This window comes from Streptopelia decaocto (assembly GCF_964273445.1).
Source record: "Streptopelia decaocto genome assembly, chromosome: 10".
Taxonomy (NCBI): Eukaryota; Metazoa; Chordata; class Aves; order Columbiformes; family Columbidae; genus Streptopelia; species Streptopelia decaocto.
The window spans coordinates 9958588-9983877 of record NC_138665.1 but is presented as its reverse complement, the minus strand read 5'-3'; the positions used below and the strand labels follow the sequence as shown (position 1 = coordinate 9983877).

Genomic DNA, 25290 nt, shown 5'->3' with positions numbered 1-25290 from the left:
GTTTTTTGGTCCAAACTACACATTTTAAAGAAAACAAATATTTCTCCATCTCCTATGTGCTTCCCTTCTGAGTAGGTTGACATGAACCTCGAGTTCTCTCATTGTGTTCTCACCATCTTGTCCCACACACAGAGAACAAGATGTGACAGGCAGACGTGTTCAGACATTTGCTGCCAGCTTGCCTATCTTTGTACTACAGACCACAGCATCCCCTGTTACAATTCTACATAAAGGCATTGAACTCAAGGATACTTTCACTGATTTCTTTCTTCAAAGTACTTTAATCACCACCTTTAGTTCACTGATCTCCAGTACTATATTTGTAAGTTCGGTATTTGAGTTCTCTGCAGTGATACTTGAACACTAAGGAAAATATATACATATTTGAATTATTTTTTTTCCATCCATAATACACTATAGCTACCATTTTGACTCAGCTGTTGAATATTAATCTTAACAAACTTAATGGAGCATTATTTTTTCCTGGTATTTTTCATTTTCTGAAGGCATTTGTCTTTAAAAAAATTGTTAATGGTATTTCAGCTGTAGTTAAAGGTCACTCTACAAAACATATGAAAAAAGTATCAAGGACTGAAGGAAATTCTTAGACTTTAAGTCCCTTCGTAAATATTTGCAGCTTAAAAATGATTGCTCTACCCACAAATATATAGACACTGTGGGAAATTATTTATTTCAAGAAGTAAAGAGTCTCTTTCTCTGGAGACATTCAAAACCTGCCTAGACACGCTCCTGTACAACCTGCTCTGGTGAACCTGCTTGAGCAGGGGGTTGGACTAAGTGATCTCCAGAGGTCCCTTCCAACCCCAGCCATTCTGTCAAACTTGTACTGTGCATTTGCAATAGGGATGGTTGTGTATTATTTTAGCTGATTTCTGCAAATCTCAAGGATAAGTGCAATATAATACATACTTAAATACAACACTTAGAGTGGATATAATGATTCTAAGAAGATATATTTTTGAAGAATTATTATCTGAAAATTGTTAAAGAAAGTTTAAGAGGTAAATATCAAAATGTGAATGTTACATAGTATGAATTTGGCATCAAGTAGCTCATGCAAAGCTAATGAGCAACTAATCCAATTTTGCAGCTTCCTCATTTTCAATGAAGCATTGAAGGAAAACAAATAAAAAAAGTATAGTAATTAAACTCACTGAGACAAATTAATTTTTGTAAGCTCTAAACTACAAAGGATACACATTATACGTGAACTTGATTTGCCCCTTTTCTTAGAAAAACAAAAAAAAAAAAAAGAAAAAAGAACAAAGAAAATCCATTTGAAATTGTAATAAAGACCTTCAAAAGAAAGGTAGAGAGTTTGTTGCACTGGTCTGGTAAAACTTAATGTGTCTGCAATTAGTATAAACTCAGGTTGCCCAGACAGAAACACATGTGCATCCACTGTGCAGATGCACGGGGTGTTTGAGGATCTCAGATGTGTCAGGTGTGCTGTGTCTCAGGTGACACATACACACATCTCTGGGCTACCAGATCTCAGTTCTACCAGGAATGATGTGTCTCTGCAGACTGTGAATGATCTTACATCTCCAGTGAGTCTGGCAGGGCCAGGCCTGGCTGAACACACCAAACTCTGGCTCATCTGAAAGGCATCAAATACATGCAGGAGCTGAAGGCTTTTGATGCACCAGTGTCTGAAATGTGCCATATTCCAAATGGGCTGTGGGATGTATATAAATACAATGAGAAATCCAGAAAGCTTCATATTGACAGATTTTCAGATGGAAAAAGTAGCTATGCCTGGAAAAACCCAGACACACCATATCCATACCAACTGTGATTTTGTTGTGTACCACCCAGAAAAGCACTGACATCCAGAAACGTTCTGGTATTGCAGAGGAGACAGAAAACTCTACTGTGTTTCACTTGAATATTACATTATAATTTCATTTCTAATTATTCACCTTGAATTCTGATTAGCTATTTAGTGATGCATGATCTTTGAAAATGTATAATCTAACTTCTCTCTGTTTTCTGATAATTTAACTTATTCAACCTGATTTAACTACTTGTATTTCTGAATTTTCTGAACTAGATGGTCAATTGTGAATGTAATCCAATATTCTGCTAAATTAAATATGTTAATTTCATTAGGAGATTTTTATCTCTCCTAATAATTTATGAATATGCATTAATAGTATCAAAGACAATGCCTAAATTTAGTCAAACAGCTGCCATTATTTCCTATATGGCTTTGGTAATTAAAACCCACCAACAACAGGTGCTTTACTTTTTCATAATATATGATATTAAATTGAGAAAACATTTTTCTAAAGAAAACTTTCACTAAAAAAGTGTTGAAGACAACATTCTTTTCAGGATGTAATATACATGTAGATCAACAAATGCATTACTATTTTACTAAAAACAGATGGACATAAAAATAAATATTTTTGTAAGAAAATATCAAAAAGGCATTCCATTCTGCAACCTAATCCATATTAAAAGGCAATGGGAATGACGTCTCAAAAGAGAGTGATAAATTGTAAGTGGGACAGCTAACAAAATTCTGGAGTGGGAGGAATGTATTTTTAAAGTACCTTTCCATCAAAAGATGGAAAAAATAGTTTGTCTTTATTGTTTGCATTTGGATTTTAAAGGCTATATAATGTACTGATTTGACCAGTTTTTAGTTTGGTAATTTGTCTAGAATTCCATGGTCCTTGTCAAATTATCTTCTGATTCATTCCCATTTAGTAATTTATGAAGTATGAAGAGACACAGAAGTAAGACCTAAAGACTCTTAATATCCAAAGTTTCATACCACAAGATATTTTAGCTATTAGTGCCACAGGAAAATAGGTTCACACACAAAACTGATAGGAAACAGAAAACTACCTACCTAGCACCACCTACTACAGTTCACTGCAGTAAACTACAGTTTACATGCAGCCTTAGAAATGAAAACTCCCAGATACCAAACAGAAAAAAAAAAAAAGGAAGAAGGCATCATAAGACCAGGATCATAAGAGTTTTATAATTTTAAGCATTTCTGGAATGTCATTTGAACAAAAACTATATGAAGAATGTAATCAGTGTTTGTAATGTGGAACTTCCCACACTGCCTTGTTTCCTTGCAGGCTGTCGAGGACCAGCAGCTCCCTGCTGGGAATGAGCACGAACGGCTCCGATGAGTATTTCCACTCGACAAACCACGCGGAGCAAACTTTCCGCAAAATGGAAAATTATCTGCAGCAGAAGCAGCTGTGTGATGTTCTTCTCATAGTCGGTGACCAAAAGATCCCAGCTCACAGGTACATTTCCCCGTGTTGTTTACATGGGTTCAAAGCCTGACATTTCCAAATACTAGGTCAATTTACACCTACCCTGTTTAGTTATGAATGAATGGTTACTATAGTAGCCTGATCTAAGTGTTCCTGCTCCAGCAGGGGGATTGGACTGGATGATCTTTTGAGGTCCCTTCCAATCCCTAACACTCTGTGATTCTGTGACATCAGCTAACAATGGCAAAAAATTATGTGATCAATGTTTCATATTCATTATTTCAAATGGAATGAAATTCAAACATGAAACATTGATATTGTCTATCTTCCCATCTTGCTGCTGTCAAACTAGTGAGATCAGTGAAGAAAATCTGCCCAAGCAAGCACTGAGAGAAAATTAGATTACTAATTCCACTTTCAAATTTATTGCTCTCTGCAATAAGATTTGAGTCCTATGCTAAAGATAATGTTTCTCTTGCACACACAGTTCATTACATAATAATAATGAAATTCATGCTTGCTATTGAGATTATTAACTAATTTGCAGTTCTCCTAAAATGCTTTTATTTCAAGGTTGGTTCTCAGTGCAGTGTCTGATTATTTTGCTGCGATGTTTACCAATGATGTGCGTGAAGCAAAACAAGAGGAGATCAAGATGGAGGGAGTAGACCCTGATGCGCTGAAAGCTTTGGTGCACTACGCCTACACAGGTAATTCTTCTTCCATTACTCACGTCCTTGTTGTAAAGGAAGATAAAATCTAGTCAACACATACATAGTTGTTCCTTCTTCCATTTCATACCAGCACGTAAACACATGCATAAATCTTGTATATGTGATGTGAAACTTTCTGTAGAGAGGATGAATAAATACGACTGTTTTATACAATAACAAATTCTAGAAGATATGCAGAAATATCAACATACAAATTCATATTGGGCATCTTTCTCTAACTAGATATGAATTATTTTAGGAATTTTAATGAAAGAAGAATGTATTTTGCCTGTTGCCCACCTCATGTAGTGACACAGAAGAGGTACCATGAACCTTCCCGTCACCAGTAGCTAAAGACATGGTGGCAGTTCTTTGGCTCACTCAAGGCTCTTGAGTAGGAATAATTAGAGGAAAATAGGAATACGGTCACACCCACGAGTAGAGCAACCTTAACTATGAGAAAGTGCCATCACATTCTGAAAAAGGTTTACTTATGTTCTCTTGAAATATTATAGAGATTTTATCTTAATGAAAATGACTATTTCATATTCTTTTTTTTTCTCTAATTTATTTTCTCCTGCTTTCAACATTAGCCCCTGTATTGCTGAATCCAAAGTGATTGAACCAAGCAGCCAAAAAGACCAAGACAGAGAACTGTGAAATCCCTTTCATCTGCTCTACAGTAAACAGGGAAAATCGCTGTAGAACATGACCGCTATGTTAGCATATATTACAATTAGAAACACCCAGATCGTTCAAACATATGCAGATTCTGTAAGTGTGCACATTGTGGTATCTGGCCAGCCTCTCAATGCAGATGGCAGCTACTCCAGCCAGAAAGGTAAAAGGGAAACCCTTTTTCTGTGACACAAAAATGTCCAAATCTCAAAAGAGAAAAATTACTCCCTCAGGGTGTACCAACACTTAACTGATCAGAATAACAGCTTTATGAATTTATGGACATCTGCTTGTAAACTGATCCATCCCCTCGGTTAACACCTAAATTACTTTCACTATATCCTGTCATCTGATATCCCGCACAGAATATTACTTTTTTGCTTTTGAATGAAAGAACAGAATTTTGATACCAAAACAGCAAGGCTGGAAGAGGTATCACAGGTATCTATCAGTATTTTTAGAGTACTTTAAAAGAACTTAGAATAACTAAAAAAAAATCAAAGTAAAACAAAGACCTTATTATAATCACCATATTGGCAAGTAACAAAAAAGAATTTGTGAATCACAGAACACTTCTCAAAATTTTTCAGAGGAGGATAAAAATTGGGGAGTGGGAAGCTTTCCGGTAATAAAAATACAATGACAATGATGAAAAACTTTTTTTTTTTTCTATATACAAACTGCACAGGTATTCTAGAGTTAAAGGAAGACACTATAGAAAGTTTGCTGTCTGCAGCTTGTCTTCTGCAGCTCTCCCAGGTCATCGAGGTTTGCTGCAGCTTCCTGATGAAGCAGCTCCATCCCTCCAACTGCCTGGGGATTCGCTCTTTTGGAGATGCTCAGGGCTGCACGGAGCTCCTGAAGGTGGCCCACACATACACCATGGTAAAGTGACCAACCGAAATGCTTCACAATTAATGTTAACAGCAAGTGTGAATAATCTCCTGGAAACCATGTGGGCTTTTACTCAGCTGACCTGGCTGAGCAGGGCTCAGGGATGCTCCTCTCTCTGAGACTGATGCTCTGCTCTTCCTACACTGGCAGGGGCAGTTTCTGGAAGTCCCTGATGCAGGGACATCTCTGCTCAGCTCCAAAGGGAAATTAAAGAACTGTGACTGTTACAGAAGTATGGGAAGGAGAAAAAAGTATGCTCAGAAAAACAAATGTTCAGTTTTGTTTCCCGTTTCAGAGTTCTGCCTTGTAGAAGGATATATTTATTGGATTTAAATTTGCAGTATGATTTGCACATATTTCTTACAAAAAAAATGAGGCCTTAACATGGCTAATGTCAAGATGCAAACAGCAACAGCCCATTCTTATGCTTTGATTCAACACAAAGAAAATTATAAAGCTGATTTTAAGGTGAGACACACATAGAAAGAGACAAAATAAAGAATGTATGGGAAAGATTTGGAATGCTAAAAAGCAGCACAACCCTGACTGGAGCATAATCCTGCTCTGGCTCAAAGCAAGAAATGAATATTCAGAGTGTGGGAAACAGAGAAGCAAGATAGCTTGCTGTGAAACCAAATCGAGGGATAAATATTCAGGGCAAAAAGATGTGCTATAGCAACTTTAAACACAAAAAGAATGGCAACTGCTACAGCTAAGTTGATATAAAAAGAACTACTTGTTAGGAGACATATGGCAACTTTATGCTTGAAATATTAGCGTAGTACGTCAAAACCAGTTTGGAGGTTTCACAATGCTGAGAGCATTCCAGTAAGAGGTTGTCCACACACTAAAATAAATGACAGTGGCAGCTGCAGGTTGAGGGCACTGGTTGTGCCCTTCCTGTCACGCTAATGAATGGTTTGTTTAACAGCAATCTAGATTATTTTTATATCTTAAATTTTGAAAAAGGGCATTTAAGATAGAGGTTCACTCAGCCTCTACAAAACTGTGTTGTCATTGCTGCTCCACACCATTTTATACTCCACCAAAACCAGGAACTTCCCCCCATGGCTGTTGCCTTTTTTCTCCCACCAGCACATGGGCATCAACTTTACACATTTAAAATTCACAGTCCAGATTTCTGCAAAACTGAAATAAAATCATATGATTAGACAAATGATTTTATAATGTCAGACAATAAGAGAGCTTTTTTGGTTAGTTTTTTTAACCAGCTGAATCCTCAGGTCTTTCCCAGGAGTTAGATTTTACAATTTTTTCAAATAGAAATGACAGTTGGGTCTTTAAGAACCCTGGATAATGTGAAGGATCGTGGTGACTCTGTGATCCTCAGCAGTCCTGTGCATACGTAAGCTTTACACTATGTCTTCCTGAAACAACCAGGAGCATTTCCACCCCCAGAACCACTTGTGTGCAATGCAGATTGAGAATGCTGCCATGACGAGGACCTTGCATGTCATAAAAGCACCTGTCAAGTTTGTAGCTACTGACAGTTCAAAGGTAGAAAAGGAAATCTGCACCCTTTGAAATAGCCTTTAAGAAAATTTTCTTTTAAACCCTTGAAGTAATTTAAAAAAAAAAAACCACCCAAACTTAGAAGGATAAGAGATGATAACAATGCATACACACCCAAGTGTTGTGGAAGAGGATAAATAAAACAACCACTTGAGAATATGTACCTTAGAGGAAAGTCTATGAAGTTGTAATGCAAATACAGAGACCATTCAAACAAACTAGTAGTATTCAAATATTTTCAGAAGACAATCAGCTATAAACACCACATCCATTCAATAAAAACAGACGCAATGGAGACCTTCCCCTTCAATTGCTTTGGCCATTGATGCACAGTATTAACAGCTTCCTGCCTGGTGCCTTTTTGTAGAGATAGAACTTGTTCTGATAAACATCTTGTGCTATATTTGTAACTAAATGTGGACTGGCCGTCCTGTGCCTATTCTCTGAACATCGCAAAATATTGAAGCAGGGTATACATAGCAGAGCAAAGTTAACATCTCCTTTAGTCACTGACACTTCTCTATTTACATCCTTGGTACTCTTGAAAAGAGTTACCAAAAGCTAAGAAACTGGTGAAAACAAAAGATACCAGTAATAGTTACAAAAATTTCTTCATCTGCCCTATTTCAGTCTGGTTCCCAAATAAAACATATTACTCCCAGGTACATAAACAAATAATATTTCAAATACAGACATGAATTCTTACATGTATTTATTTGCAAGTAACATAAAAAACCCTATCTCTGTTAGCAAAATTTATTTTTTCCTTTGGAATTAGCACAAGTAAGCATACTTAATATATTTTAATACCCATTCTAATATTATAGTAACTTGACTGTACAATATATTATTTTAATGAAAAATAATTATTTGAAAGATTCTAGGGATTTAATATTTGTGGCCACTTCTGGAGCTGGTGAATTTTATCATAGCAATAGCTTAAACACTGGGGTCCCTTTGTTGGGACTTGTCCAATTCTCTGTTGCCGAAAAAGTGCTGTTACAAAAGTGAGTGTAGCTTCCCTTGCTCTACTAAGAGTAGAGATATGCAGTCAACACCTGGCACAGCTCATTGCAAAAGGATTTGAAGATTTCAATGTAATTTTCTAAAAATTCTTGAATTATAACAGGAGTTACACAGTTTATTTGAATGCCTGCTTGGCATTCTTAAGATACACATTATACCTTCAAATTGTTTTCCTATGTTATTATAGAGTGTTAAGATCCCATTGGTGGACAAAACTGCCAGTGGCACATCCCTAAGACAGGACATAGTGACAAGAAGCTTGACAAACACACTGTAGTTTGAGAATAATCATTATTCTTCAGTTCTGTGAGAGTAAGGCAGCAAAGAGCAAGCAAAATCTCCTTTAAATGTCAGCAGAAGATTCAGTGATCTTTAGATCACTGCATTTCCCTATGCCATAGAACAGAACAGGAATGAAATATATGCAGAGCCTACATTATATAAGAAAATGTTATTTCACGTTGTGAAAATCATCAGTGCACTGATTTTTTTTTTTTTTTTTTTTTTTTTTTCATTTTAGGAACACTTCACAGAAGTAATAAAAAACCAGGAATTTCTTTTGCTCCCTGCTAATGAGATTGCAAAGCTCTTGTCTAGCGATGACATCAACGTGCCAGATGAAGAAGCCATATTCCAGGCGCTAATGATGTGGGTGAGGCACGATTTGCAAAACCGGCAGCGAGACCTGGGAATGCTCCTTTCTTACATCAGATTGCCTCTGCTTCCAGCCCAGGTACGAGTGCAAAGGGCTGATAGGGAACCAAACTATCCACTGAATTTTTTTTTTTTTTCCTAACAGTGTAGTTGATGTGTTTATTATTTGTAAACACAGATGAAAAAATATCCCCCAATGCCAGTGTAATTACTAGGCTCAGAATTACCTCTATAAAAATGTCAGGCTAACATTATTAGAAAAGTACAGTGTTTCTTTGTTGGGTAGCAATGGTAGTAGTTTTCCTCTAATAATACAGCAACTTGTATACCATACAAAGATATTTATTTCAATTTTCTGAACTGCAGTACAGATAAGGCACAATACTTATTTCTTTATTGCCATATAAGTAGACAAAACCAAAAGGGCTTAGATTATTGCTGACTATTCTGAGCATTGAAATACATATGTTAGATTTGCTTATACTCACATCAAGAGAAGTTCTTAATTCAGAGGGTGCGGTACTATGTTTGCTTTATTTTTTCTGAAAATTTTATTTTAACCTTTATAAAAGGCTAAAATTGCAAAGACATCATACTTAAAGTCTTTGTTCCTACCTTTATATTGTTTTGATTGCATTAAAGCAGAGTTTCCAGCAAAGCTCGAATCAGAGGTGAACTGAAAATGGGTGCTTGTATCTACAAATATTTTAGTTACTAAAGTACATACAATGTTAATGATTTAGAGATATGTAAGAGCCTCACTTTTCATTTCTTAGCTACTAGCCGATCTAGAAAACAGTCCAATGTTTGCAGACGACCTGGAGTGTCAGAAGCTTCTTATGGAGGCCATGAAGTACCATCTCCTACCAGAAAGACGGTCCATGATGCAGAGCCCTCGAACTAAGCCTAGAAAATCTACAGTGGGTGCACTTTATGCCGTAGGAGGTATGGATGCCACTAAAGGTAAGTTCAGAAATTAATTTGTCTTAATTAATTGTATTACAAACATCCAGAAATATATGACAAATATTTAAAGATGCATGTTAAGAAACCAACAAAGGTTGAGGAAAAAATAAATCACAGAACAACAACAAAAGTCACAGAATGTAGATGTTATTTCTTCTTGCAAGAATCATGTGTTTGTAAATGATATACTCATACCTTGAAGTGCAGACTAAACAAGTTTGATTCATCTGGGTGATTTTAAAATTAGGGTTTGTAAGAATTTGTGTGTATAGTTTGAATTTACAAATCAGAAGAAAAAAATAATATTCAAAATATTTCAAGATTTGTTTAATGTTGTTTTAGAACCCATTGCTCCACTTCCTAACAAAAGTTAGAAGGTTGGAAAAGTTTGTGGAGAATAGGAAAATAAACCCAAAAAGCATTACTGAACTAGTGAGAACTCTTAGCTAAAGTTTCTCAATACTTGTTATAAAACTTCAGATGGAGAGATTTGTACTTTTTCATAAGTGCAACACTATATGCAGCTTTTTTCGGACTTCATACAAAGGAGTTTTTTCAGGTTTGTAGTTGAAAGTTGAATGTAATAAATGTATGTCAACTTCTATTATTTGATTTTCACAACTGTAATCATGTTACAGCTTTATACATTATACTATTCTATTTAGTAGGCAGTATATTAAATAATTTTCTACAGAAACCTTAACTTCAAACCCACAGCTTGGAGCCAAAGAACTATAATTATTTTAAAGTCTAGCAACTTGCTTAACAATCCTACTTTTAGCTACGTGAGTTCACTTTTAATAGAATCACAAGGAAACTAATCCATTTCACGTTTTGCAAAAGCTGCTGATAACAGATTTTTCCTGTACAATAGATCTTGCAGTACTACCTTACAATCTCTATGCAACCAAATCCAGTGCAAAACACCCATTCATCGCCATCACTCATTCCTAGGAGAGTTTAGCAAAATGAGGTTAAACTGTAGCAATTAGTATAGTTTCATTAGTGATACTGATTATTTATGAATTACACAAACCAACCAAGAATTCAGGGTAATCTTTAACTTCTACCAAAATAAAAGTTTTCCAATAGATTTTTCTCAGTATAGGTTATACAAAAGAAGGGCTATTTCGGTCAGCATCTGCACTTCCTGTTGGTGCCTCTTTTACTTATTACCTCGGAATAAAGCCAATTGTTTGAACTTTTGCCTGTGCTGGCTCAGAAGAGCAGCACTTCCTCTCCTCCCTGCTGGCCTCTGCAGCTCTGACTCACATTTCCAGCCTGTGCTGGGCTGTAAGATAAAGGAAACAGCACCTCGGAGACAAGGATGCGCTGGAAGAACAGCTTTGAGAAGGGAGTAACTACCACCTCTGGCAATAATACACTTTCTGTGATAAAGAAAACTCTCAGGGAATGATGGGTTTGGCTTTGTGCTTATCTCAGGTGGTATATGAAGTCAAATCTCAACTTCAAATGATCAAAAGAAGATCAAAGAGCCACTTTTGGGCTGGTATTTTGAAAAATGTGATTGTGACTAAACCACATTAACTTCCAAAACCTACCTTCAAGTCTCTGTAAAAATTACAGCCCACAGGGTGTAAGAACACACTGTACACCTGAATTTATTTTTCCTGTTTTTTAGCTAGTGTGCGGGATACTTCTTTTGAAGCTGAGAACTTTGGGGTGCTCACATGTTAGCATAGAATAAAAGAGAAGGAATCAAAGCAAACAAGAGCAAACAGACTAGTAAAATGTAAAGCACAGTCAAAGAAACCCAATTGATCAAAATAAGACAGGAAGAGGGAAAAAGAATTTCTTTCTTTTATTACAGATAGATGTGGTAGTTTCTTTCCCAGTCTATGCATCTGGAAAAGCAGATAGAGGAGAGAAAATACATAACGAGATAAGCTCATAATACTTTCATTTTTAACAGGTACCACTACAATTGAAAAATATGACCTTAGGACTAATAGTTGGATGCAAATTGGTACCATGAATGGCAGACGATTACAGTTTGGAGTCGCAGTAATTGACAACAAGCTCTATATTGTGGGAGGAAGAGATGGTCTGAAAACTTCTAATATTGTTGAATGTTTCAACCCTATCACCAAAGTCTGGACTATAATGCCTCCGATGTCAACGCACAGACATGGCCTAGGTAAGAGGTGCTCTTCCTTTGGAACTATCTTGGATCACATACAAGTGAATTTTGATTGACACAAACACTGTTGATATACCTTTCTAAAGCATTTAATAGCATATGGCAATATTTGTAGAAGGTGTTTTTCAAAGACAGGGTTACCTATTGCCATATTTTAATGACTGCAATACTTATTAGTATTCACCTAACTTGCACTGGTCATCCAGAGTTAATTTTTCTTTTAGAAAATTCCAAAATATAAGCAACAGTGAAAATAATTGACTCTTCATCCAATTTAGTAGTCAAGAGATATGTTTGCAATACAACAACAATCTGGTTTTAAGGTTTTTCTAAATTATCACTTAGCACATAGGTACCAAACGTGTCTGAAAATTAGATCAGAGAAGTACTCACACTGAAGACACCATTGTGGTAAGGAAATAAGTATGACCTCACAAATGTTAATGTTGTAATTACCACAACTTTTACAGAGCACTGTCATGTCTTAGTGTCTATGGGTCTTCACTGCACAATAACCCTTAATACTATTGACAGTGCATGGATAATATGAAATCTAGAATTTATTTCTGGATCTATAAGAAATGAGAATAAGTTTACAGTTAAGGAAACCATAAGGGAGGGAACACGAGAATTTCTGAATTATTTGTATAGCACAGTCCTTATGAAAAAGCTGGCTTCTCTTAAGTTTACAGGAACAGGTAATGCTGGAAATCATTGATAAGTTTGAATGGCACAGAATATTTTTATTTTAAGGAATAATAGAAAAAGTTTGATCCAGAATTATTCAGTGAACCTTTGTGGCCTGCGTTACCTTCTCCATCACTTGGTGGAGAAAGTACAGAGTAGGGCTCTTACCAGCTATTCTGTCAAATTTATAAAAGTGAATACTAGTAGGTAGCAAAGGGAAAGAAATGAGAACAGATGAAATTATTCTCATTGAAGTCTTCATAATTACCAACTGCAGGGGCACAATTCTACCCAACAAGTAGGACTCAGTGGTAAATTTGCATGCCCACAGTTAGGCTTCTGTCTGTGCATCAGACTGTTTTGCAAAGCTGCCTTACAAGAGTTCCTATTAGCGTTAGTGTCATTTTGTGGGGAGTTAGCACTTTTGAAAAAATCAGGCCATGTATATTTAGGCATGAAAAGACAGATTTAGAAAGCTTTTAAGCAGCCAGATTCAGCCGTTTTGCCTTACCTAAGAAAGGCAGTGAATAGCAGCAGACCCCAAGGGGAGGTACCAAAGCCCTTCCCTCAATGACCCGGGATCTGTCCACCCAGAGCTCTGCAGAGACAGCCAAGTGCACTCTCCTGTGCCTCAAGGACACCAGACACAAGCCAGCTCTCAACCAAAAGTGTGTTCCCCTTATAGGCATTGAAATGTTATGGTACTTTAGCTGTAAGGACAGCCAGCTGCCCACCCACTCGGGCTTATGCTGGTGGGACTACAGAGCTTCAGCTGGCTCAGAATAAGGGATAGGTGGTTGGTTCAGGCATATTTTTCATTGCCAGGCTCAATCTTTGCCTTTCTTTGAAAGAATAGCATTGTTTCTCATTTAGGGGCTTAAATTTGCTTCAGAACAAGGTCAACAGAAGTGGAAGAGATGAAAGTCCAAGAAGAGAACATCAAAACTAAAGCAGCTTTTCTCTAATCTTTTGGCAAAAGAGAATGCTTTTGCAGAAAAACACTGTATAAAGTATTTTGTTTATCTCTGTTTATTCTGCCAAATGACAAAGCAGCTTTTAGATCATTTAATACCAGCTGAAATTGCTTATATGCATAGAGGGAATTAAAGTGTGAAGTTAATATGCTATTGGTCACTGAAATTATTAGGTACTGCAATTTGTCTCTAATTCTATCTTTGAAGGAGTAGCAATGCTTGAAGGACCAATGTATGCTGTTGGTGGCCATGATGGATGGAGTTACCTTAATACCGTAGAAAGATGGGACCCCCAAGCACGGCAGTGGAACTATGTTGCCAGCATGTCAACCCCTAGGAGCACTGTAGGGGTTGCAGCATTAAATAGCAAGTATGCCAACAGGAAAATCTCTCTTTGGTTTTTCATTTGCTTCCTTCCTTGGAAACAGTTTCTTAAATTTTCGATCTTATAGTAATTAATCACCTCAAGAAAGCAAAGAGAAAACGTAATGCACAGAAATAAGAAAGAAAAGCTTTTCCTCTGTTGTGTAGTATTTTTTTTTTCAAACTTGCAGTCATGTTTTAAACATGTTTCAGCCCTTTACAGTTATAGCAATTTACAAATGTTGTTACACGCATATCAGAATTTTACCTAGAATATAACGTATAAGGATATAAAATCACTGACTTTAAAGAAAGGTTCCAAGTTTATGTTTACATTTTAAAATCAATGTGTCTAAGTAAGCAGCATTTGAAAATCTGTACAGAAACAGTCATTCCTCTGTCATTTTACACCTCCTGCATGCATCTACAACATTAACATACAAGTTCACAGTCAAGAATCATTTTTAAAAGGCTAAAGGTGTATAGTGTGTTCAATGAAAGGAAGACAAGTTCAATAATTAGGAACGGAATTAACAGCCTTCTATAAGTCTTAATTGTATCCGGATTTATTCTGCCCTTCATCTATTGCTCACATACACTGAGCTCATGTGTTCACTGTCCATTGCTTTTCCCAACAAGGTTTTCAAAATTTATTTAAACATCCTCCTAAGACATTAAAGCAACTCAGGCAGTTTTACACGGGAAGTATGAATCCAGTGTGTAACCTGTATTGAACACGGTATTACGCCTTGTTGTACGTTCCTACTTGAAAGTAGTTGTATTTCAGCACAAGAAAGAACAATTCATAAATTAATGCTTAACAGATTTCTGTTTTCCTCTTCAGCAACATGGTCGGGTGCTGGAAATACAGAAGCCTTGTAAAAGGCCCCAATTTATATTGGATAATATGGCTTGAGCCAACCTCCTTCTTATTTAAATCTGTGGAAAGCCCTTAGCAATGACAGTTTGTAGGGGTCAAGAATATTACAATTGCAGGCAGATAACTGCATTTATCCTGAAACTTCATCACTACCTTCCCTGTTCACTTCTTAGCTTCCAGAGAAAGAGAAGGAGTAGGGAATAGAAAGACATCAGCAAACAGATGTTAGCAAATACAAAACTTCTTTATGTACAAGTCAGGATTTTGCATATAAACATGACATGATTTTAATCATCAACCCAAAAGTCCAAGAGAGGCAGAACTCCCAGTTCAAGTCCCTGTTGTATCTCAGAGGAAACATTCTCAGCGTAAACTTCACCAGAAACTCCTGTTGGTACCTTCCACAGCCACATGCAGGAAACCACTTTGTCAAAGAGGAAATCCAGCCTGATTCTGACTCTGTTTCTCAGTCACTCCTGATAGAAGCTGTCTCCAGCCTGGCTTAAATCATGTCTGTTAGTCTGGTGATGTCATTTCTGGCATGCCAGGGGAAGCTGAGATCAAATGTCCATCGTTAAGTGCTCCTGCTGTGGTCAAACCAAGCAGAATGCTTCTCCTTTTCCTGTTTCCCTAAGTCAGACTGTATTTTTTTTTTTCTATTCAGCCCCACCAGAAAAAACTTTATGTTTCTGTTGGGCAAGGCTTTTTGACCAACCTGATGTCTATTGAGAACATCAGTCAAAAATGCTATATTTGTTCTTTTCCATAGAGAATGGGAAACACTACCATGTTTCTAGACATGTTATGGAAAACAAAAATTACCAACCAATCTGTTTGTATATGCAGTGATTTCCTCTCTCTGAAAGCTGTCTAAACAAGTGGACTGTAGCTAATGGCATAATGTGAAAAGAAAGCAAATAAAATCTTCACGTTTTTAAGGGTCAAGCACCAAACTGCACAACAGAACTCAAGTCTGTCTTCCATTCACAAACAGTAGAAGAGAGCACTGTATTATTCTAACAGTGGTCAAGAATATTCTAGTTAAATACAAATCAGAGCAGTCTAAAATCTCTTCCCATCACTGGAGAAAAGCAGGTACTTCTCAAGCAAAATTCAACTGACCTGTTTTAGGTGACTTACTCTGGACAAGCCTACGTATTTCCTTCATCTCTAACTAGTGCACTAAGTTAATTCAATTTAATGATGGTAATAGCCAGGATTCGAAAGGAACCTGAACAACTGGCACACTTGACATGTAAACATGTCTGCTGATAGATCCAGGATGTCTAACAGCATCCAAGTTAGATTGAAATAGAAAAGAAATACTTCTGTCCAGCAGATTTTCTCTCATACAAATATCGAGGAAAATATATTTAATATATTCTGACATATGTTTTTGATATATAATAACATTATTAAAAGTCTTTTAAATATTAACAGTGTAGGAAAACATGCTTACTGCAATATTAAGATGTCAAATAGTCCACAAGCCTGTCATAGGGAATAACACCCATATGTTTCAAACATACGTAGCATCTTTCAATTAAATTCCATCTATAGGTCACATGTCAAGAAGCTGATATGCATTTTTAAATTAATTTTCATGTGACTGCCTGAAAATTTACACTGCAAACAAAGACTATAACCTTCCTTTAGATAGCATGCAAAACACTTTGTGCAAAGAAAGTTCCAGAGTGTAGCTGTCAGACAGCAAATAATGGGCATAATCATAATTTTGATGTAGTCTGAATGAAGTTGGCCAAATAAAATTCTTATCAATATGAGAGAGTAAAAACTGAAATTGTTTGCCTTCCTGTGGGTTATTATCCCAGACTATATGCTGTTGGTGGAAGAGATGGGAGCTCCTGCTTAAAATCAATGGAATGTTTTGACCCGCACACAAACAAATGGAGCATATGTGCATCGATGTCCAAAAGAAGAGGTGGCGTTGGTGTTGCAACGTACAATGGGTTTTTATATGCTGTGGGAGGTCACGATGCACCTGCTTCCAACCACTGCTCTCGCCTTTCCGACTGTGTAGAAAGGTAAGGATTTTTTTTTTTTTTTTTTTTTTTAAATTCCAGGAAGGAAATATAAAATAATTTGTAGAAGGGAAGGTAAAATCTCAATATCTCTTCACGATTGGAATGTTATGTTTGTCATACATATTATGCTTTTTAAAATAACATTTTGAGCAGAACAATTGATTTCCAGTGCTGTCGTGGTAACAAATCAAGTAATCCGTAGAAGAAAATTCCTCCCAGCCCTGCCCATGTGCCAGGTAAAGCCAACTTAACAAGAAAGACAAATTCAACATGTGACCTTTCTATTTCTCAAGTGCCAAACCCCAGGTTTGGGCTACTTGTGTCATACGTAGTAGGAACTAAATATTTTTCAAGTGTCTCTTCCTCCACTATTTGGCTGATATTGACAGAAAGGTTAAAAATATAATAAATATCACATATTCAAACAGGCAGTGGTCACTACACAGGTGTTTTCTGATGGAGGAGACTGACAGAAAAAAACTAGTTTCTGAAAGAAACTATGTTGCTATAGGAAACCAGGCTAAAACATATGTAAGTATCTGATTTAAGATTAAAAAAAAAGTAAACATGCACCAAAGCAAACTACTTTAACTTCAATTCTGACTTTAACACTAAATAGTGTATGAATGCTTTGGCTTAATGATTTTAGTAGCACACAGCAACTAAGCAGTGAAATCTTGGCTTTATATCCATTTCTCAAAGTAATTACTCTTTTACTTGAAAATACTCCTTAGCTGATCCTTATTTAATCTCATTTTTGTATTCTTCACTGATGAGCACACTTGTTAAGAAAATGCAAATATTGGTCACTTCCTTTCAGAAACATAAGTATTGTGTGCCAAGTGTTGCTTTGCCACCACAGTGGCACAGGATGGGACACGGGACAGCACTTGAGCCTTGGGTGAGAAGCGGACATGAGGACTGGGGACAACTCTGGTTAATGGGCCATGGGAATCCACTGACATCCTCATGTCATTTGGGGACAAGAAAGGAAAACTGAGCAAGTATTCAGCTCCCTGTTGTGAATAACAATGGCTGAGTTTTGATCTCAGTTAACTGGTGTAAAGCTGGAACTACTCTGGAATTCACTTGAATTTATATGGGAAACTGGCTGACTACATATTAGAAATAAAATCAACACTGGCATAAAATACTGCCATGCATTTTATGTTATAAACTTTTAGCAACTATGTGAGATATTTAACTTCTTCTACAGTGAAATTTTCTGAAGACATTAGTCCTGACAGGAAGAGAAAACAAAAGCCTTTATGAAGAAATTAAAAAAGAATATATTGAAATCAACTTTTCTGAGTCAACTGAGGGCATTGCTATCACTCCCTGAGCACTCATTTATGCTCAAAATGTATTGATTGTTTAATCTGATAGAAATGGAGAGACTGTAATCAAAAAGCAAAAATATGGGCATTTTTCATGTACTTGAAGATCCCCCTAGTGGCTAAATTAAATATTTATCATTTTAGTCCTAATTCTTTATACTAGTTTGTGGTGTAAGGTGAACTACAATGCAGCAAAAAATAAACAAATATCAGTAATTTAAATCTGAAATAGGTTTCTACAATGTATTTTTTCTAATTTTGGTCATAAAACATTCTAGGTATGATCCTAAAACAGATGCTTGGACAACAGTGGCCCCATTGAGTGTACCTCGGGACGCTGTTGGGATTTGTCCCCTGGGAGACAGATTGTATGCGGTCGGGGGCTACGATGGCCACACGTACCTGGATACCGTGGAGTCCTATGATGCTCAAAATAACGAGTGGACGGAGGTAATGGGAAGAGTTACCTAAGAGTTACCTAATAAATATTCCCTGCAGATGGGAAGAATTCTGTCTGAATAATGGACACAAATGATTGTGTATCAAAATTATCAGTGGTGGTGTGGTGACCCCGGCTGCATAAATCAGTCTGTGCTGGAAGCGCTGAGATTTGCCAGGATGGCTTGGCCAGCGATGCCCTCTGCTGGAGCCACTTCCCGGTGCTCACCTTTATGACCAAGTGCGCACATTCGTGACCAAGAGGGAAGATTTAAAACTGCCAAGATCCTTTTGTAGCTATACAGTCCACATTTTTTGAACTAGGATGTGAAGGTCTATTACAAAAGTTAAGAGCATCAATACCAGCCTACACTCCTGAAACTCTCAGCAGCTGATAAAGTTGTTTCCCCAAAAGCCAAAACTCTTATCAGTGCTTCAGTTAAATCTATTTATTTTAGCAGTACAGTAGTTTAAATAAGCAAATTGCTTTCCTTTTAATCTACAAATAATTTCTTCTAGACCTATCCCATAATAAAAATGTTTCCTCTTCTTTTTTTTCTTTTAATTTTTTAGGAAGTTCCTGTCAATATTGGAAGGGCTGGAGCATGTGTCGTTGTTGTGAAGTTGCCCTGATGACTATAAATATCGTGAAACTAAACTGAGTTCCATGAAGACCGGGTGAGGAAGAGAAGAAACGTTTCCAGAAAGCAGTACAGACTATAGACATCCTAGCAGCCCTCTGTTACAGAGAATACTTATCTCTGAGCCATCATGGTATTAGAGCACAAAAGTGTCTTCCTGCATTACAGAAATGGGAGAATTTTGCATAAGTGAATTATTTTCTTATGCCTAATGCATAAAAATTCAATAATATGTTTAAATAGTTCAGGTTTGTTACAAAAGTGTATCCGTTACTTATAGAATGCAGTAGTGAAGTGCTAAGTGGGTGTATAAGATTTCATAAACTTATTTCTTTTCTATGTTGGCAATAATGCTAATGTTATTAAAAAGAGTTTTTATATTTTAAGCAAATGAAAATGAAGAAGGGGAAATATCTTCAACAGATAACTGCACAGAAGGAAATACTTGCCCATAAATATAATTGGCAACAGAATATTCTCTGCAGAAGTAACTTCATTTCTATATTTAGAAATTAAATTACTAAATTAAATTCCTTTAGAATCAAATCAGAGAAGCATAGAATTTTGTTGCTATTCAACTTCTGGCATTGTTAGTATTGTGATATAATATCCATTTTTAGCAGTATATTCAATTGAATAGTGCAAGTAAAGAAATAGTAAGACTAAGGTATCTTTATGTTATTAAGTACGTGTCAAGAGAAGAAAAAAACCCCAAACCTCTTTTGTCAAAGCAGGATGCTAATATGAGTTGCAAACATTTTAACACTGCAGAGATATGTGATATTTTAATACTGATCGGTGTGTCAGGTTATTCATGGATTTGTCTTTGCCCACTAACCATCTGTCAGTATGTGCTATACTAATTTACTATACTTGGGATAATTACCACGCATTAAAATTTAAAACAATCATATAATTACATTCCTTGAATATAACTTTAAAAATGAAATTTTATATCATATTGATATGACAATCTTTGACCTCAGCTGAAGATTACCAGCTTTCTCTCATGTACAGGAGAAATATGGTAAGCAAAAAAACACACCCACTGTGTAACGTTACATACCATTTATATAAGCATGTTTATGTTTTATGAATAAACAGGAAAAGTCACTTGAAAACAGCACATAATATTCCACATGCATGATATTTTCTTTTTGTGTGCCAATTTTAAATGAAAATTTTGATTTGTTTTGCATTAATTTCATTTTTTATATTTGCAATTGCTGAAAGTGTATTTTAGAAAAAGAATGTATGCAAGATATTCTATGCTGTAAAGCACAATATTTGGACAGTATGTACTTTAGTGTTTGATATGTTGCTGTTTTGTCAGTATCAGAAAAATCAGGACAAATATTAAAATTCTCTGAATGTGTAGACTAACTTTCCTGATAGAATACTGTCTTTTCAGAATTCAGCAATATGTTCTTTTAAGAAAATTATAGTATTAATCTTACTGAATGCTTCTAAAGGCAAATCCTCATAAGCATATTTATAAAAGGAAAAACATTTTTAACTTTAAAAATCTATTATATTTATATGTAGCATGCTACATTCAAATAAACTTTACTTTTTCTGCTATGAAAATTTAGACCATGTTTTAAAAACTTCATTGGTGCTATTTTACGTCTTTTCAAGAATAGAAAACACAGAAGTATCAATCTCATTTTTGTACTCTGAAAGAATAAAAGATCCTGTCTTAGTGTCCTCACTGCATCTAGCCCACATAAACTAAAATTTAACTTCCTTCTAGTACTTTTTGAATAAAGTTAATATTTTTTCTTTCTTTGAGTCTAAAAGAGTTACCAATAGTGCCATGTCAGGTTGCCTTCTGTTGCCCTATGATAGAAACTTATCGGTGTGTCAGCTTAGAACTACCTTCATTTAGTGGTGAATTTCTAGATCGGCGCACAAATTTCTTTCTTGCTCATTTGGCCAGGAAATAAACTTTATTTCATGTCCATTTCCATATGGTATTGCTCCGTGGTGAACAAAAAAAAGGCGGGGGGAGATGACAAAAAATTCCTACAACCCAAACCAACACAGAGTCAAGCAAACAGGGAACAAACCCTAAACCAGCTGGTGGATCACGAGTTGGAGAATCCACATCAGAGGAGGAAAGTATTTTTACCTTCCACCAAATCAATAATCTGAAGCCAATGTGAGGCGTTGGCTGCCCAGCCTGACAGTGAATCTGCAGAGTAAGAAATTTGTGAACATGAGGCAAATATTCATTTTATCTCTCTCCCCTGTCCTAAGGGCACCTGTCTGACCACCTACCTAGAACATCTTTTTGCCCTATTCAGTTTTATCGCTGCTTTGGTCATGCAACAGCTGTGTGCAGTCTTTTATGTAAATAAAAATCTGTGTGGATCAGAGAGAGTGGGTCACTATTGCTTATCATTCCAGCTCTAAAATCACTCTTTTCTTCTTTTCTCCTATAACAGCACATCACTGTTTCCAGTAACCAGTAAAACCTCATTTATTCTGCTCCTGTTTGGAAAGCACTGATATTGAATGTGCATTTTCATAACTCTAAAATACAAATTATGAGAACAATGTGCAACTAATGTCAAGACACATGCAAGAAGCACATCAGAATAGACACTGATAAACTGCCAGTGCCTTTGTGTTGAATTTGACGTTTGCTTGGGGTAAAAGGCAACACAGTCTCAAGTGAGAGAATACAGGTATGGGCCTTTGGCTTCTAGAGTGTTTTGCAACATGTAAAGCCACATCCAAAAACCTAAGCAAGTCTACAGTAAGGAATGAAAATGAAGATTGAAGCACAGAAGAGGTCAGTTTTGAAGAACAGGAACCATGGGTGAGTACCTTAATACAGACATGAGAGCCACAGGACTTGTACATGTTATGACTGAAGAGATGACATGGAATTCATCTGCCATTGTCCCCTCCTCCTTTAGCTTGCAAATGTTATTAAAAGTTTTATCAGTAAACAAGACATGAGACACTTAGAAAAAAAAACCCTAGATGTAAACAATCCCTTTAAATACAGCTTTTAATGTGCTACCATTTCCATAGTTGAATAAAGTCTCGAAAAGAGTTTTAGAAAAAAAATTATAGTTTCTGTATTTCTTTACTGTTCTCTAAAGAAATTGCATCATGAGGTTTGCTTATTTAAAATATAGCATAAGAAAGAAAAACCGTAGCATTCTTTTAGCTTGCAGCATGCAGCTACTTTTATTTAAATTCAGTAGCTCTTCCTATCATTGAGCCACAGCCACCAAGACAGAGTATTTGTGAATATTTGCATGTGTGTCTTATGTGATGAGACAGTCTACTAAGGCTGTAGTAACTCATACACTTTCTAAGTTTGAGGCTGTATTTTATAATAGGAACAACACAAAGATAAATATGGATAAGGGGAAATGGGCGAAGAAATGAAGGATATGAAAAGAAAAGTCAGTCTAAACTGAATGCAACCTTATAAATTGAAGCAGTCAGCTGGGGAAAGACTGGATTTAAAAACCACATGTGAAGAAATAATTCTGCAACTCTGTCTCCTTGAGTGAAAACTCAAGCTTCAATCTCTGTCTGAAGAGGATGTACTGAGAGATCCGCTATTAAGGTGCCACGAGAAGCAGAAGTGAAGTTTCTTAAGTTTTAGAAAACATCAAAACAAAATTTGAGCAGATACTTGAATTTAAGCAATAAAAAGGCACAACTGAATTTCCTAGAGAAAGGAATTCCTCAGTGTTTTTAGTACTAAAGTTTATTTTAGTTTCTCTTCCACGTTATTCATAGAGCAGTGAAAAATCATGTGAAAGGAAACTCGCAGTTCACAAAAGGAAACTAGACACTGAACAGGAAGATGGAAGAAAAGCAAACTGAGGAGAATTTGGAGATGTTTAGACATTATTATGTGAGAGGAAATACTAGAGATTCTCTGATGAGGTGTCAACCCTTCATATTTCCTGTTTCTCCAAACATGAGTAGGTCCAAGAGTCATGTAACATCTTTGGTGACTGGGTACCCAGACAGCTGCACCCTCTCTGCTTTTTATCGTGACTCTTGCTGGCAGAATGATTATTATTAGTGCTATTCCTTTCTCTTCCCCTGCACCACTCATTGTGTTTTCTTTCCTTCTAAGCCCTGGCCCTTAACCCACCTTTTCCCTCTTTGAACTGGGTGACAATCTCTGCATGAACTGGACCAGCAACGGTATTTTCTATAGTGTAATATGTGGGAAGCAGAGATACCACTTACCCCATGAAGTCAATTCTGGGGATGACTGAAGCTTTAGCTTAACCACTGTCTCTATCTACCAGCAGGAGATATTTAGGCAAAGAGCATAAGAACCAGCTAGCCCCTAGGAAATCCCTTTCATTGCTTTAGCAATGCTATTTTCACTGAATTGTTTTCAGTTTTTATGCATATGAGGCCACCTGAGTTCCTTGTAGGAGTTTTGGTTTGTTTTTTTTTTTTTTTTTTTCCTCTTGATTTTCTATAACCTGTTTGATTTGTGTGCACTTACAAAATTGCTACCCTTTGGCCACACAATTCTCAACCTTTAAAGTATCATAAGCATCTCTCTATTCCATTGCAAAATAGACCATTACAAAAATATTGCGATATCCCTGTAATGTCTTGCCCAATATATAGCCCAGAAAGCATTCTGTAGCATTAAGAGCAATGCAGAAAATACAAAAAACAGCATAGCCAAGAAGAGTATAATTTTTCATTTCTTGCATAAAACCCTTTTTCTAAACCACAATCTCGACTGATGAGTGTTAGATGTCTTAGAATTGCAGAACCAAGGACTGAATAGCCTGCATTCAAATCCTATGGCAACTTTGTCAGCGTTCCTTCAATCTGTGCAAAATGATATATATTATTATCAATAGGGTCACATGTGCTTCATTTTCTACATAGGATTTTCTCATTGTGAATTTCCTGAGAGTTACTTGATGTTTGCCAGTGAATTTTTCAGTCAGGGAAGACATGAACCTACTAAACATAGACCCACTGCTTAGTAATCCGAGTCCTTCTCCTCAGCAAATTGGATACAAGTTCGCTCATAATCCTGTGCTTGAAAAGTCATTTATTGACTAATGGAGGTTTTCTCATATTGCTTTAGTGTCCAGTGAGTCACATGAATTCAGTTTGATAACAGTTTGCAATACAGGGTTTGCTCAGATGATGGTGCTACATGACAATTTTTAGAGAATCCTGGCTCTTAATAAGAGCATAGGAAGCTACCTTGTAGTAATATTTATCCTTTAAATATAAACTCTTCCTTATTTCATAATCTCAAGCCTACTACATTTTTAGTGAAAGCACCATTCCTACACTTTCACCACGTGCACAAACACATGCTGCTGACCTCTGAAAAGCAATTTTGAAACAAAAGTTGCGGCAAAGCACCTTTTGCAAGGATTTCCAGTGCAACAAGTGGGATATGGCCCTGTGCCTGGCTTGGGCTTTGGGCACATCGAAAAAGTTGCTTGTTTTTTCTTTGCTGAGCACAAATTACAAAAACCATTTATTTAGCCTCAAAAATACCAATGATATGTGGACAGATGGGTGGAGAGAAGCCGGTATTTTCCCGCTGGCCCATTAGCCCTCATCACCAGCCAGCTGGCCCAGACCACCTTCCCCTGACTTAACCCAGACACATTTAAGATGCAGCCCCTGAGACGGGGTCTAATCCACACACCTAGGCCTTTTTTAAAAGGGACAGGTTTTCTAAATGAGACAAGTCAATAGCTGTTAAGACCATAAATAGAATACGTTATTTACTTCTGTTTTTACATTTTCCATACTAGGAGACTCATGGAAAGGGAACAGAGGTGAATACAATGTGTTTTACATGAAAGATAAGGAAACTTCACAGAATCCTAAAATTTCTTTCTATAGGTTAAAAAGCAGAGCATCATCCTTCCTCTGTAGCAGTGACCAAAGAACCCGCTCCTAGACCTTGGATGCAACTTGTTCAGGATTCTCTAACAGTCTTATGTCTCTGTAAAACTACTAAGCCGCAACTTGCTTTTATATATACAAACTATTTCTCTTTATC

At 36.5% G+C, this 25290-nt stretch overlaps 1 protein-coding gene across 3 annotated transcripts in view; it reads left to right on the top strand.

Annotated features, from left to right (window-relative positions):
• KLHL4 (kelch like family member 4) overlaps positions 1-22274 on the top strand; it is a gene marked incomplete at its 5' end in the record, with an annotated part of 67271 nt that extends 44997 nt beyond the window's left edge. For all 3 annotated transcript variants that reach the window (XM_082062155.1, XM_082062156.1, XM_082062154.1), the window contains 10 exons: positions 3120-3293; positions 3837-3973; positions 5343-5539; positions 8628-8840; positions 9538-9724; positions 11661-11885; positions 13757-13919; positions 16625-16837; positions 18453-18624; positions 19186-22274. In XM_082062155.1, coding sequence (XP_081918281.1) covers positions 3151-3293; positions 3837-3973; positions 5343-5539; positions 8628-8840; positions 9538-9724; positions 11661-11885; positions 13757-13919; positions 16625-16837; positions 18453-18624; positions 19186-19245 — 1710 coding nt within the window. In that variant the 3' untranslated portion in view covers positions 19246-22274. The remainder of the gene's footprint in view (positions 1-3119; positions 3294-3836; positions 3974-5342; positions 5540-8627; positions 8841-9537; positions 9725-11660; positions 11886-13756; positions 13920-16624; positions 16838-18452; positions 18625-19185) is intronic.
• Between the last annotated feature and the right edge of the window lie 3016 nt (positions 22275-25290).